Source organism: Eubalaena glacialis, chromosome 10 (assembly GCF_028564815.1).
Source record: "Eubalaena glacialis isolate mEubGla1 chromosome 10, mEubGla1.1.hap2.+ XY, whole genome shotgun sequence".
NCBI classification, from domain to species: Eukaryota; Metazoa; Chordata; class Mammalia; order Artiodactyla; family Balaenidae; genus Eubalaena; species Eubalaena glacialis.
Window position 1 is genome coordinate 74,192,763 of NC_083725.1, and position 14,344 is coordinate 74,207,106.

At 38.5% G+C, this 14,344-nt stretch overlaps 1 protein-coding gene across 7 annotated transcripts in view; it reads right to left on the reverse strand.

The window, feature by feature from the left end:
* The window catches only part of STK33 (serine/threonine kinase 33), a 184,673-nt gene that overhangs the window by 15,440 nt on the left and 154,889 nt on the right, over positions 1 to 14,344 (reverse strand). For 6 of the 7 annotated variants that reach the window (XM_061202962.1, XM_061202961.1, XM_061202964.1 and 3 more), the window contains one exon: positions 1,956 to 2,150. The exons of the other annotated variant lie outside the window; for it this stretch is intronic. In XM_061202962.1, coding sequence (XP_061058945.1) covers positions 1,956 to 2,150 — 195 coding nt within the window. The remainder of the gene's footprint in view (positions 1 to 1,955; positions 2,151 to 14,344) is intronic. 7 annotated transcript variants of the gene reach the window in all.

The following is a 14,344-nucleotide window of genomic DNA, read 5'->3' on the forward strand; positions in this document are numbered from 1 at the left end:
CCCTTAGAGGATATCCAGGGCAAACTCCTACCCATCTTGGAGAAATTCCTGCTACAGCATTTATAACAAGTAGCTTTCCAGAGTCTGCATGAATGCTTCCACTGATTGAAAGGTAGGGTTTACTATCCATGGCCCAGCCTGTGCTACTGCAGGTGAGCTCTGATTGTGGAAAAGTTCTTCTTGTTGATGAGTAGAAAACTATATTCTTAAATTTTCAATCCACTGAGTATAGTTCTAGCATCCACAAGAACCTCAAATTCCAATTCTTCTGTTCCCTAATTGGAAGTAGCTGAGAACAGCATGGCAAGTCCCATCACTCTGTGACTTGCAGGGGTAAGAGGAGGAGGATAGTGGAGACAAGTGACAGAGCAATGAAAAAGGAGATGGAAGACAACCAAACATTTGGTTCACAAGGATATTTTATGTCAGATTCAGTGCCAAACAGAATCCAAGACTACAAAAGATAATGTGCATATGCATGTATGGATTTGTGTTTGTATATATGCGAGTATACAGTAGATGCATGTATGTAATACGTGTAATGTATGTGTATGCATGTGTGAGTATATATACGTGTGTATGTATATGTGTGTATGTGTACGTATGTGTGCGTGTGCACATGTATATGTGTGTATAAAATGCCAAGTCAGCTAACAGGAAAATTTTCAAACTATAAATGAGGAAATGCAAACACTGGGTTTTTAGGATATTTTTAACAAGAATATAAAATACACACATCTGCTAAGCACTGCAGGAGTTGTTAACAGACTAGAGAGGATGAAAGGGAGTCAATAAACTTATGTTTATATTATGGTAAAAATATGGTTATTTCAAAATATCTGAATAATTAAATGTCAAGCTTATTATCTAGACATTTGCTATCAAGTAGACAAAGAAGTTTCCAATGAGTAAATAAAAATCAACCAGATCACTCTACTGGGTCTCTTTCCGCAAATTTCTGACAGGATTCTTAGCATGGCAGGGTGTGGGCCAGCCACGCTGCACCTTCCTGGCTGTGGGTCAGGATTTACCCTCTCTGTTCCTTTCTCCACTTGCCCGTCTCTAGGTCTTGGAGAACTGAAAGGCAGCACCTCCTCACAAGAAGTCTGGGCTCTCCGGAGGTAAATACAGCCCCCACTGGCAGCATGTTCAATCATTAAAGAAGAGCTAAAATATGCTGATTAGATCTCAAGACAAGAAAGAGAACAAACATACAGAAAATTTTTCCTCAAACACAGAAACGAAAGAAAAAAAGGGTTTGGGTAAATTGTCACGATATCAGTTTAGCAGAACACAATCTAGAATTAATCAAAATGTTACTAAATTTTATTCACCAAAAATAATAAAACTATATTCAGATCTAATAAGGTAAAATAATAAAACTATACAAACAGTTTTAGCTACCATAAAATTGGAAAGGACTAACTGGATAATTTAGTAAGTCTTTTTCTAGGTAATACATAAACCCATTCCAAATTGTGTAGCCTGGTAAAATACAAAAATTATTCATCGTGACTCATTAGCCAAAACTGGCACACCACCTGTCTTTGTAAATAAAGTTTCATTGGAACATGGCCATGCTCATTCATTTGTTGTCTATGCCTATTTTCATGCTATAACATCAGAGTTGAGAAGCTGTGACAGAGACTATTATGGCCCACAAAGCCTAAAATATGTACTATCTGTTCCTTTACAGGAAAAGTTTGCAGACACCTGCCCTATATAATCATGGATCCTAAAATAAGCATGTAGGCCACATTGCTAAATCATGATAGTTTCAAGGGAGGAAAGAACTTTACTGTCTTTATCATGCAGGTCTCCTTTGTTATCAAACCATTAAAAACCAACAACAAAAAAGAGTTGCAAAAAAATGTTCCAAGTGTTGTGAAGGTATTTTACAGTTTGGAGAAATGGAACAATTGGTTCTTCCTACTTGTTTTGTTGGTTCTTCCTACCTGTTTTCCTTCCTCTTCATCTGAAGAGTTACTGACATGGATACTTCTGCTGGGTTGGTAACCTTTCAACTTTTCTTGACTGGACCAGTTGTTCTTTTGGTCTGTTGTACTTTCCTCATCACTTCCTGGGTTATTTTTCCATTCTTTCATCATTTCTAACACATTGGTTGGTCTCGCCGAAGAAAGTATGTTGCCCTAATATTAACAATGAATTTTTGGTGTTATAAACAGTTTAGAAAACTGAAGACTCTTACATATTTTAGTAATATAGTCTCACAAATTCAGTAAGTCACATGGAAAAATTATAATGCTGAATAAATAGCAAAACTTTGGATGCCCTTTTGAGCATACTCCTTGTACTGGCATGTCTCAGACCTCTTCACTAATACTTTTACAATATGCCAAAATTTAGGGATGGGAGAATATTCTGGTTTAAAAGAATAATGCAGCATGCTTGTGTGAAAGAACCACTAGATAGGGCAAGTTCCTGGAATCCAAAGACACCCTTACAGTGCTGTTCCTAGAAAATTAATAGGGAAGCTGAAAGAATGAAAGAAGTTGCCCAAAGTCTACTGGGTCCAACACTAAGGGTAAGCCTATATAACATCAAAATGGCTAGGTAAAAAACCTAAATTCAGTTGATTAGTCCGGTGCCGTGTCCAAGAATATAGATGTTTGACTTGAAAGCTCTTAGTTGACTGGAAGATTTCGATATAATGTGGTCATTTGATTGTAATGGATTCCGTGCACTGTTTTAACCCCAGATGTGGCTATACCATACTAAAATTGACCATTTTATATTAACTGTATTTTTCTCAAATCTAATATTCCATTTAATGCCAAGAAATGCATGAATGCATTCTTAAATGCCTCCTGCTAGACTAGGTATGCCTTAAGTAGTTTTGCTCCTAACTCAGACTAGTAGAGAAAGTTTGGACAAGAAGTTTGGGTCACATTTAGATTAAAACAGGACGTTTAGGTGTGGGAACAACTATGGAGTGATCTAAGTTAATTTGATAGCATTAAGCAACAGTGATACAGAATAGTATGAGGCCAGGCATCTTAAGGGCAGCCATCTGAGTACACTGTTGAGGATTTGTAGAGTTTAATATATTCGTGGTTAAAGACACAGACAAATATTAAGCATGGAATAGTAATAATTAAGTGAGGATCATTATGCTATTCGTTCCCTGTGGTTCTTCTACATCGTGCTGTTTTAAGAAGGTCTATATTCTTACTACTTTCATAGCATCCTACTTTTGGTCGCACTTCTGCAGCCTCTACCCATTTACTCCCAGAATGCCCTTACTATGCCTTCTGCCAACCCATAGCCTACATTTCCATCAAGGCTCAAGTTGACAGTCATCTCCGTCAAGTATCCCAGAACTTCTAAAGATGTTGTCAACTTAAATGAAGCACAGATGAAATCTCAGAGAGCAAAAAGAAGTTGAAATTGTTTAGAACGGCAGATAGTCTCAGAGCTCTCATCTGAATGAGTTCTGATCTTCAGGGCTCTGTCAACAGCCCTGCTTGACCCCAGTGATTCATCTAGCCTCTATTATAACTTCCTGGCTTCATCATGACCTTGAACACTAACCCACAGTGTCCAGGCTCCTGGAATACTAGTACACACAACTTTGCCTCAACTTAATTCTTTCATTAGAAAACAGAGACAATCTGACATCTATGTCTGTAATCCCAGTCCTCAATTGCTCTTCCCTGATAAACTCTCTACAAGTTAACTCTTTGGATCTAGAGTCACTTCTTCTAGGCACATAGTAGAATTTTGCTTCTCCACCTCTTTTGGAACATGATGATATGACTTATTTTGACCAGTAAAATGTGATTTGAAATAGTGTGTATCACTTCTGGGTAGAAACTTGAAGAGAGAGCATGTAATTTACATGTTCTCAATTTCTGCCTTAGTAACTATAGAAGCACAGAGATGGAGCCTCCCTCAGCCTGGGTTCCTGAGTGAAGACAAAGTAAAACAGAGCTTGCTCCCCTCCTCCCAGCCAATGTGCAATGGAAGGCATAAAGAGCACTGAGATTTGGGGGTCACTTGTTACCACAGCATAATCTAGCCTGTCCTGATATAGACAGATTAAATATTTACACTCTGTAAGTCACCTCCAAAAAACCTTATAAAGAGTGAGCCCACTATATAATCAGCATACCCAACAAAATTGTAATTACTACACAAATCATATGCAATCAGTACCACGTGATAGCCAATTTATTTAGGCAGTCTTTGCTTTGCACAGTCCTGATATGCATGAATTTTAGTCGTCATGACTTCAATAATATCAGTCCCTCAGCAACACAGTTCAAATTTCAGTCACCATGGTATATTAACTATAATTGCATAAAGTTCAAACTTCACTGCTAGCTCTTCAATCCACAATCACCAGGTAAATTACAGATTTGCATCATGATCAGTGACCAATCACGTCACTTCTTTCACAGTCTGTTGGTGATTGGACACTGTGCATCTGCTATTCAGTTCACACACAGACAGCAATGTGTGCAGTTGTGTTGCCTCCTTGTCTCGCAGGGAATTTGCCAACAAAAATGAAACTGCAACAAATAAATTAAAAGTGATAATACTGGGAGTAAAATTTGAATCAAATGTAAATGGAGTAATAGAAGAAATAGCTGACCATGGGAATGCTGCCACTGCCACTGTGAGAATCTAGATGCGCAACCAAAGGAACTTAGTGAAGGCAAACTTATCAACATAAATGAGGAAGGATGAAGATGCTTCAGAGAAAATGACACTCACAAAAAACTTGACACTTAAAGAATTTTCAGAGATATTCAAGACATTGAAAAGACAAAGGATACAATGTTGGAAGTTGATCCAAACTTGTAAAACAGTATGACAATTCACCAAGGCATAAAAAAGATGTTCCCCTCTGTATGATAAGAAGAAGGTAAGCACTGTTTAAACTAATCTTCATAAGTTTTTAACCCCAAAATAAGATACTTTAACTCTCAATATTTCTAATGTTTTAAATTACAGTGCAAAAAATTTAGCTTTACTTTTGTTTCATTCTCTCTATATATTTAGAACCAACAGTTAGGGAGTTTTTAATGTTTAACAAAAAATTTTAAAGGGCATGGAAAAATCACAGTCTTTCCCATTGATTATTAAAATCATTTTGCACAGCTTCAATCTGCACTATTTTTATGGTTCTGCACTACTGTGCAAAGCAAGGATTACCTGTACTATCTTGAATCTGCATTTCTAGCCAGCTTTCAAGTGCTTGGTTCACATATATCAATATATACACCCAAAAGCATGGTGACTGACATGTTACAAATGACTCTATTTCTTATTGCAAAGAGACTGGGGAGAAGAGCAAAAGATCTAGAATAGGGTCATTATCCCATCAAAAACACTCTACCATTTATAAATTTTTAACTATTTGCTTCCTATATTCCCTTGTGATATCAAACACGGCATAAATGTTGGTATAGATTCCAGACTTTCCCTCTTGTCTAAAGTCCAGCCAATAACTTACTAGACTAGCCCCTTCTTGCCTGCTAACAGTTGGAGGAGGAATTGCATCAGATACTTGGACTGACCAATGAATAAGTGGCCCAGAGCTGTGTGTCATGAGCCTTCTAGGCTCAAGAGAAATTACACATGAACCAACCAAACAAAAATGGGTGGAATTGTTAGGGCAGACACTGGAGATTGTGGAGACACCTCACCATCAGAACAGTAACCTCTGAACTCCCTTTACCGGCTGTATTAAGAGGGGTCACACCCTGAACTCATTAACCATGAAGCAGCAAATGGCAAGAAGGCAGCAGTAATAGGCTGATAATCTGAGGCTATCATAAGTAGAAAACCAACTTTTTTGTTAATAAATTTCCACTTGTTTAACTAACAGTTTGAGACTACTTTATTTTGAAAAACTGGAAAAATGAACACTCATAGAGGAGAAGCATCAGTCAAATACTAAAATTTGGATTTAATCTTAGTAGACAGGTCCTGCAAATAGGAACCCAAACATACATCCTCATCTAACAAAATTTGCCTTTTCAAGGACAGTGCCTATCAGTATTCTGTAAACAATAAGTCTTTAACAAGTATTTTTTAATGAACGAATGAATGATATGTATGATTTGGGATAAGATAGTATGAAACATAAAATCAGCAAAGCGAAAAGGAAACATTCTGGGTCTTTAACTTACGGTCATCATTTTCTACTTTTCGTAAATAGCTAGAACTCTTTATTTTGTAATGTTCCGAGGAATAAATTTTTTAACTAGAAAAATTTTTATATCTTTATAAAAAAGATATAAAAGGATGCTCAACTTCACAAAATTAATAAAATCCAAATCAAAAACAATGAGTTGGCAATTTTCACCTAATAGATGGACATAAATTTAAGTTTGATAAAACTCTGTGTTGGTGAGGGTATGGGGAAACAGGCTCTCTCATTTACTTGCTTTTTATGGGAGGATAAATCGGCAATAAACTATCAAAATGTGTAATGCACATTCTCACAAACCAGTAATTCAACTTTTAAGAATTTATTTTATAGATATGCTGACACAGTATGCAAACATATACTTACAAGAACATTTGTTGCACCATTGTTTGTAACAGAAAAGACCTGAAACAATTTAAATATTCCATATTCATAAGGGCAAAATAACAGTGTATCCATAGTTTCGGAAACAATACTGCTTTTTAAAAAAATAAGCATATCTTCCCAAAATACATTAGATGAAAAAGAATAGTTTGCGTAATATAAACCCATTTGTGAAAAGTGAATAATAAAAATGTTCAGAATGATTTGAAAGAATACATAAGAGACTTAACAATGGTCATCTTTAGTAAGAGGGAATGAGGGAATAGAGGGAGAAAGTTATTTTTCCTGCCTTGTTTTCCATTTAAATCATTTACTAAGGGTAATGGCAACTATTATATGACTAAAAATTAATATAAACTATGTAGGAAAAGAAATAATGTAAGTTGCAGATACTCACAAAGGACTGATAGCACCCAGTAAGATCACCAAACATGCTCTCATGGGTCTCAGTGAGGCCAAGGCAGCAGCATAGAAAGGTAGTAAGGGCTGCTGAAGTAAGCAACTCTGCATCACTTTAAAATTTTTCCTAACAAAGTCATCTCAGCGATTTTGTTTTCACAAGTATAGCAAATAATGAGAGTAGAGAAAATTGGTGTTGATATTCCTATTCTTTAAGAGGAAACAAACTGAGAAACTTAGTAATTTACCCTTATTCCAGAAGTGCATTTCCAATTGTCTGCTAAGAATTTCTAGGTAGAGGTGTTGCTGAGCCTTCAATACTGTAAAGTATATTTGAAAACTGCTCAGAGAGTTTTTCCCACCACGAGAAAAAAAATTTAAACTATGTGAGGTGATGGATATAGTAACTAAATTTATTGTGGTAATCATTTCACAATATATACATATATAAAATCACTATGTTGCACATCTTAAATTTATACAATGTTATATGTCAAATTATGTCTCAATAAAGCTGGAAAAATAAAAACAAAATATATTCCAAACCAACACTCTTCAAACGGTTATGCGTACACCTCGCTGTACATGAAGACTTCCTAAGGGCTGTATGGGCAGGGATGGTTTGCAGGGAGTCAATTTCAAGACCCTCAATTTCCAATGACCTATTCTTTTTCAAAAGTCACCTGTTTGAGCAAGGATTTGCAGTAATTCTTTCCATGTTCTTTTCTTAAGTCAGCTTCTTACAATGCTTGTTATTGTACATATATTTATTTTTGTGTGTGTGTGAGAGACAAAAGGCTCATGTCTAGAATATACAACAAACTTCTACAAATCAATAAATTAAAAAAAAAAAAAACTAATAGAAAAATGGAGGAAAGACTTGAACAGACATTTCATAAAAGAAGATATCCAAAAGGCCAATAAGGATAAGTAAAGTAAAAGTGACAAATTTCATTTGTCATTCAGGAAACGCAGATTAAAACCACAATGAGATACCATTATATATTACCAGAGTATCTAAATTAAAAATATTGATAATAACAAGCACTGGAGAGGCTGGGGAGCAAAACTAGAACTCTTACACATTGCTGGTGAGTGGCACAAAGCGAACGGTGGAAAAGGGAACAAAGGAACTTTCTTGTGGGGGGTGGAAGTGTTCTGTATTTTGTTCTGGGTGGTGGTTACACAAATGTATAAATTCATAAAAATTCATCAAGTTATACACTTAAAATCTGTGTATTTTACATTAAGTAAATGATATCTTAACAAAACTATGATTAATTTAAAATTAAATTTCATAGATTTGTACATATTATTACATGTAGCTTAATCATTTTCACGGCTGTATAATATTCCATTGTTAGACTATACCACAATTTATTCATTCTCTAGTCAGAGGGAATTTGGGTTGATTCTGGGTTTTTGCTCCTATATACACTTCCACAAACATTATTGTGTATATCTCCACGTGTATATGTGCAAGAGTTCCTCGGGCACATATTCTATATTCTTAGAAGTGAAATTTCTTGGTTATAAAGTATGTGAATGGTTAACTTTAAAAGATAATGTCAATCCCCTTTTCCAAAGTAGTTGTACCAATTAATACTCTCACCAGCAATTATTAAACTTAAAAACTTTTGCACAGCAAAGGAACCATAAACAAAACGAAAAGACAACCCACAGAATGGGAGAAAACATTTACCAATGAAGTGACCAACAAGGGATTAATCTCCAAAATATACAAACAGCTCATGGAGCTCAATATCAAAAAAACAAACAACCCAATCAAAAAAATGGGCAGAAGATCTAAATAGACATTTCTCCAAAGAAGACATACAGACTGCCAAGAGTCACATGAAAAGATGCTCAACATCACTAAATATTAGAGAAATGCAAATCAAAACTATAATGAGATATCACCTCACACTGGTCAGAATGGCCATCATCAAAAAATCTACAGGGCGGAGGGAGGGGCAAGATGGCGGAAGAGTAAGACGCGGAGATCACCTTCCTCCCCACAGATACATGAGAAATACATCTACACGTGGAACTGCTCCTACAGAACACCCACTGAACGCTGGCAGAAGACGTCAGACCTCCCAAAAGGCAAGAAAATCCCCACGTACTTGGGTAGGGCAAAAGAAAAAAGAAATAACAGAGACAAAAGAATAGGGACGGGACCTGCACCAGTGGGAGGGAGCTGTGAAGGAGGAAAGGTTTCCACACACTAGGAAGCCCCTTCGTGGGCAGAGACTGCGGGTAGCAGAGGGGGGAAGCTTCGGAGCCACGGAGGAGAGCGCAGCCACAGTGGTGCGGAGGGCAAAGCGTAGATTCCCGCACAGAGGAGCGGTGCCGACCAGCACTCACCAGCCCGAGAGGCTTGTCTGCTCAGCCGCCGGGGCGGGCGGGGCCTGGGAGCTGGGGCTCGGGCTTCGGTGCTAGCCAGGAGGGAGTCCGGGAAAAAGACTGCGGCTGCCAAAGAGGCAAGAGAATTTTTCTTGCCTCTTTGTTTCGCGGCGCGCAGGGAGAGGGGATTCAGAGCGCCGCCTGGACGAGCTCCAGAGAAGGGCGCGAGCCGCGGCTATCAGCGCGGATCCCACAGCAACAGGGACGCAGAGGGAAAAACGGAGAGATTCCCGCACAGAGGCTCGGCGCCGAGCAGCACTTACCAGCCCGAGAGGCTGGTCTGCTCACCCGCCGGGGCGGGCGGGGGCTGGGAGCTGAGGCGCGGGCTTCGGTCGGATCCCAGGGAGAGGACTGGGGTTGGCTGCGTGAACACAGCCTGAAGGGTCTAGCGCACCACAACTAGCCAGGAGGGTGCACGAGAAAAAGTCTGCAGCTGCCGAAGAGGCAGGAGACTTTTTCTTGCCTCTTTGTTTCGCGGCGTGCAAGGAGAGGGGATTCAGAGCGCCACTTAAACGAACTCCAGAGACGGGCGCGAGCCGCGGCTATCAGCGCGGACCCCAGAGACGGGCATGAGACGCTAAGGCTGCTGCTGCCGCCACCAAACAGCCTGTGGGCGAGCACAGGTCATTCTCCACACCGCCCCTCCCAGGAGCCTGTGCAGCCCGCCACGGCCAGGCTCCCATAATCCGGGGACAACTTCCCCGGGAGAGCGCACAGCGCGCCTCAGGCTGCTGCAACGTCACGCCGGCTTCTGCCGCCGCAGGCTCGCCCCGCCTCCTCCGTACCGCTCCCTCCCCCCGGCCTGACTGAGCCAGAGCCCCCGAATCAGCTGCTCCTTTAACCCCGTTCTGTCTGGGCGGGGAACAGACGCCCTCAGGCGACCTACATGCAGAGGCGGGTCCAAATCCAAAGCTGAACCCCGGGAGCTGTACGAACAAAGAAGAGAAAGGGAAATCTCTCCCAGCAGCCTCAGAAGCAGCGGATTAAAGCTCCACAAACAACTTGATGTGCCTGCATCTGTTGAATACCTGAATAGACAACGAATCATCCCAAATTTAGGAGATGGACTTTGGGAGCAGGATATATTAACTTTTCCCCTTTTCCTTTTTTTTGTGAGTGTAGATGTGTATGCTTCTGGGTGAGATTTTGTCTGTATAGCTTTGCTCTCACCGTTAGTCCTAGGGTTAGGTCCGTCTGTTTTTTTTTTTTTTTTTTTTTTTTTTGGCTTAAAAAAATTTTTTTTTCCCTAATAAATGTTTTCTTAATAATTTTTTCCTTATTTTCTATTTTTAAAAAAATTTTTAATAAGTTTTTTCATATTTTTTATTTTAAAAAATTAAAAAAATTTTTTTTCTTAATAAATTTTTTCTAAATAATTTTTTTCTTATTTTTAGTATAAAAAATTAATAAATCTATTTTTAAAAATTAAAAAAAATTTTTTTTCTTAATAAATTTACTCTTAATAATTTTTTTCTTATTTTTTATTATAATTGCTTTATTTTATTTTATTTTATCCTCTTTTTTTCTTTCTTTCCATTTTTTCTCCCTTTTATTCTGAGCCGTGTGGATGAAAGGCTCTTGGTGCTCCAGCCAGGCATCAGGGCTGTGCCTCTGAGGTGGGAGAGCCAACTTCAGGACACTGGTCCACAAGAGACCTCCCAGCTCCACGTAATACCAAACAGCGAAAATCTCTCACAGATCTCCATCTCAACATCAAGACCCAGCTTCACTCAACGACCAGCAAGCTACAGTGCTGGACACCCTATGCCAAACAACTAGCAAGAGAGGAACACAGCCCCATCCATTAACAGAGAGGCTGCCTAAAATCATAATAAGGCCACAGACACCCCAAAACACACCACCAGACGTGGACGAACCCACCAGAAAGACAACATCCAGCCTCATCCACCAGAACACAGGCACTAGTTCCCTCCACCAGGAAACCTACACAACCCACTGAACCAACCTTAGCCACTGAGGACAGATACCAAAAACAACGGGAACTACGAACCTGCAGCCTGTGAAAAGGAGACCCCAAACACAGTAAGATAAGCAAAATGAGAAGACAGAAAAACACACAGCAGATGAAGGAGCAGGGTCAAAACACACCAGACCTAACAAATGAAGAGGAAATAGGTAGTCTACCTGAAAAAGAATTCAGAATAATGATAGTAAGGATGATCCAAAGTCTTGGAAATAGAATAGACAAAATGCAAGAAACATTTAACAAGGACGTAGAAGAACTAAAGAGGAACCAAGAAACGATGACAAGCACAATAAATGAAATTAAAAATACTCTAGATGGGATCAATAGCAGAATAACTGAGGCAGAAGAACGGATAAGTGACCTGGAAGATAAAATGGTGGAAATAACTACTGCAGACCAGAATAAAGAAAAAAGAATGAAAAGAACTGAGGACAGTCTCAGAGACCTCTGGGACAACATTAAACGCACCAACATTCGAATTATAGGGGTCCCAGAAGAAGAAGAGAAAAAGAAAGGGACTGAGAAAATATTTGAAGAGATTATAGTTGAAAACTTCCCTAATATGGGAAAGGAAATAGTTAATCAAGTCCTGGAAGCACAGAGAGTCCCATACAGGATAAATCCAAGGAGAAACACACCAAGACACATATTAATCAAACTATCAAAAATTAAATATAAAGAAAACATATTAAAAGCAGCAAGGGAAAAACAACAGATAACACACAAGGGCATCCCCATAAGGTTAACAGCTGATCTTTCAGCAGAAACGCTGCAAGCCAGAAGGGAGTGGCAGGATATACTTAAAGTGATGAAGGAGAAAAACCTACAACCAAGATTACTCTACCCAGCAAGGATCTCATTCAGATTTGATGGAGAAATTAAAACCTTTACAGACAAGCAAAAGCTGAGAGAGTTCAGCACCACCAAACCAGCTTTACAACAAATGCTAAAGGAACTTCTCTAGGCAAGAAACACAAGAGAAGGAAAACACCTACAATAACAAACCCAAAACATTTAAGAAAATGGGAATAGGAACATACATATCGATAATTACCTTAAATGTAAATGGATTAAATGCTCCCACCAAAAGACACAGACTGGCTGAATGGATACAAAAACAAGACCCATATATATGCTGTCTACAAGAGACCCACTTCAGACCTAGAGACACATACAGACTGAAAGTGAGGGGATGGAAAAAGATATTCCATGCAAATGGAAATCAAAAGAAAGCTGGAGTAGCAATTCTCATATCAGACAAAATAGACTTTAAAATAAAGACAATTACAAGAGACAAAGACGGACACTATATAATGATCAAGGGATCGATCCAAGAGGAAGGTATAACAATTGTAAATATTTATGCACCCAACATAGGAGCACCTCAATACATAAGGCAAATACTAACAGCCATAAAAGGGGAAATCGACAGTAACACAATCATAGTAGGGGACTTTAACACCCCACTTTCACCAATGGACAGATCATCCAAAATGAAAATAAATAAGGAAACACAAGCTTTAAATGATACATTAAACAAGATGGACTTAATTGATATTTATAGGACATTCCACCCAAAAACAACAGAATACACATTTTTCTCAAGTGCTCATGGAACATTTTCCAGGATAGATCATATCTTGGGTCACAAATCAAGCCTTGGTAAATTTTAAAAAATTGAAATCGTATCAAGTATCTTTTCCGACCACAACGCTATGAGACTAGATATCAATTACAGGAAAAGATCTGTAAAAAATACAAACACATGGAGGCTACACAATACACTACTTAATAACGAAGTGATCACTGAAGAAATCAAAGGGGAAATCAAAAAATACCTAGAAACAAATGACAATGGAGACACGACGATCCAAAACCTATGGGATGCAGCAAAAGCAGTTCTAAGAGGGAAGTTTATAGCAATACAAGCCTACATCAAGAAACAGGAAACATCTCGAATAAACAACCTAACCTTGCACCTAAAGCAATTAGAGAAAGAAGAACAAAAAAACCCCAAAGCTAGCAGAAGGAAAGAAATCATAAAGATCAGATCAGAAATAAATGAAAAAGAAATGAAGGAAACAATAGCAAAAATCAATGAAACTAAAAGCTGGTTCTTTGAGAAGATAAACAAAATTGATAAACCATTAGCCAGACTCATCAAGAGAAAAAAGGAGAAGACTCAAATTAATAGAATTAGAAATGAAAAAGGAGAAGTAACCACTGACACTGCAGAAATACAAACGATCATAAGAGATTACTACAAGCAACTCTATGCTAATAAAATGGACAACCTGGAAGAAATGGACAGATTCTTAGAAATGCACAACCTGCCGAGACTGAACCAGGAAGAAATAGAAAATATGAACAGACCAATCACAAGCACTGAAATTGAAACTGTGATTAAAAATCTTCCAACACACAAAAGCCCAGGACCAGATGGCTTCACAGGCGAATTCTATCAAACATTTAGAGAAGAGCTAACACCTATCCTTCTCAAACTCTTCCAAAATATTGCAGAGGGAGGAACACTCCCCAACTCATTCTACGAGGCCACCATCACCCTGATACCAAAACCAGGCAAAGATGTCACAAAGAAAGAAAACTACAGGCCAATATCACTGATGAACATAGATGCAAAAATCCTCAACAAAATACTAGCAAACAGAATCCAACAGCACATTAAAAGGATCATACACCATGATCAAGTGGGGTTTATTCCAGGAATGCAAGGATTCTTCAATATACGCAAATCAATCAACGTGATACATCATATTAACAAATTGAAGGAGAAAAACCATATGATCATCTCAATAGATGCAGAGAAAGCTTTCGACAAAATTCAACACCCATTCATGATAAAAGTCCTGCAGAAAGTAGGCATAGAGGGAACTTTCCTCAACATAATAAAGGCCGTATATGACAAACCCACAGCCAACATTGTCCTCAATGGTGAAAAACTGAAACCATTTCCACTAAGATCAGGAACA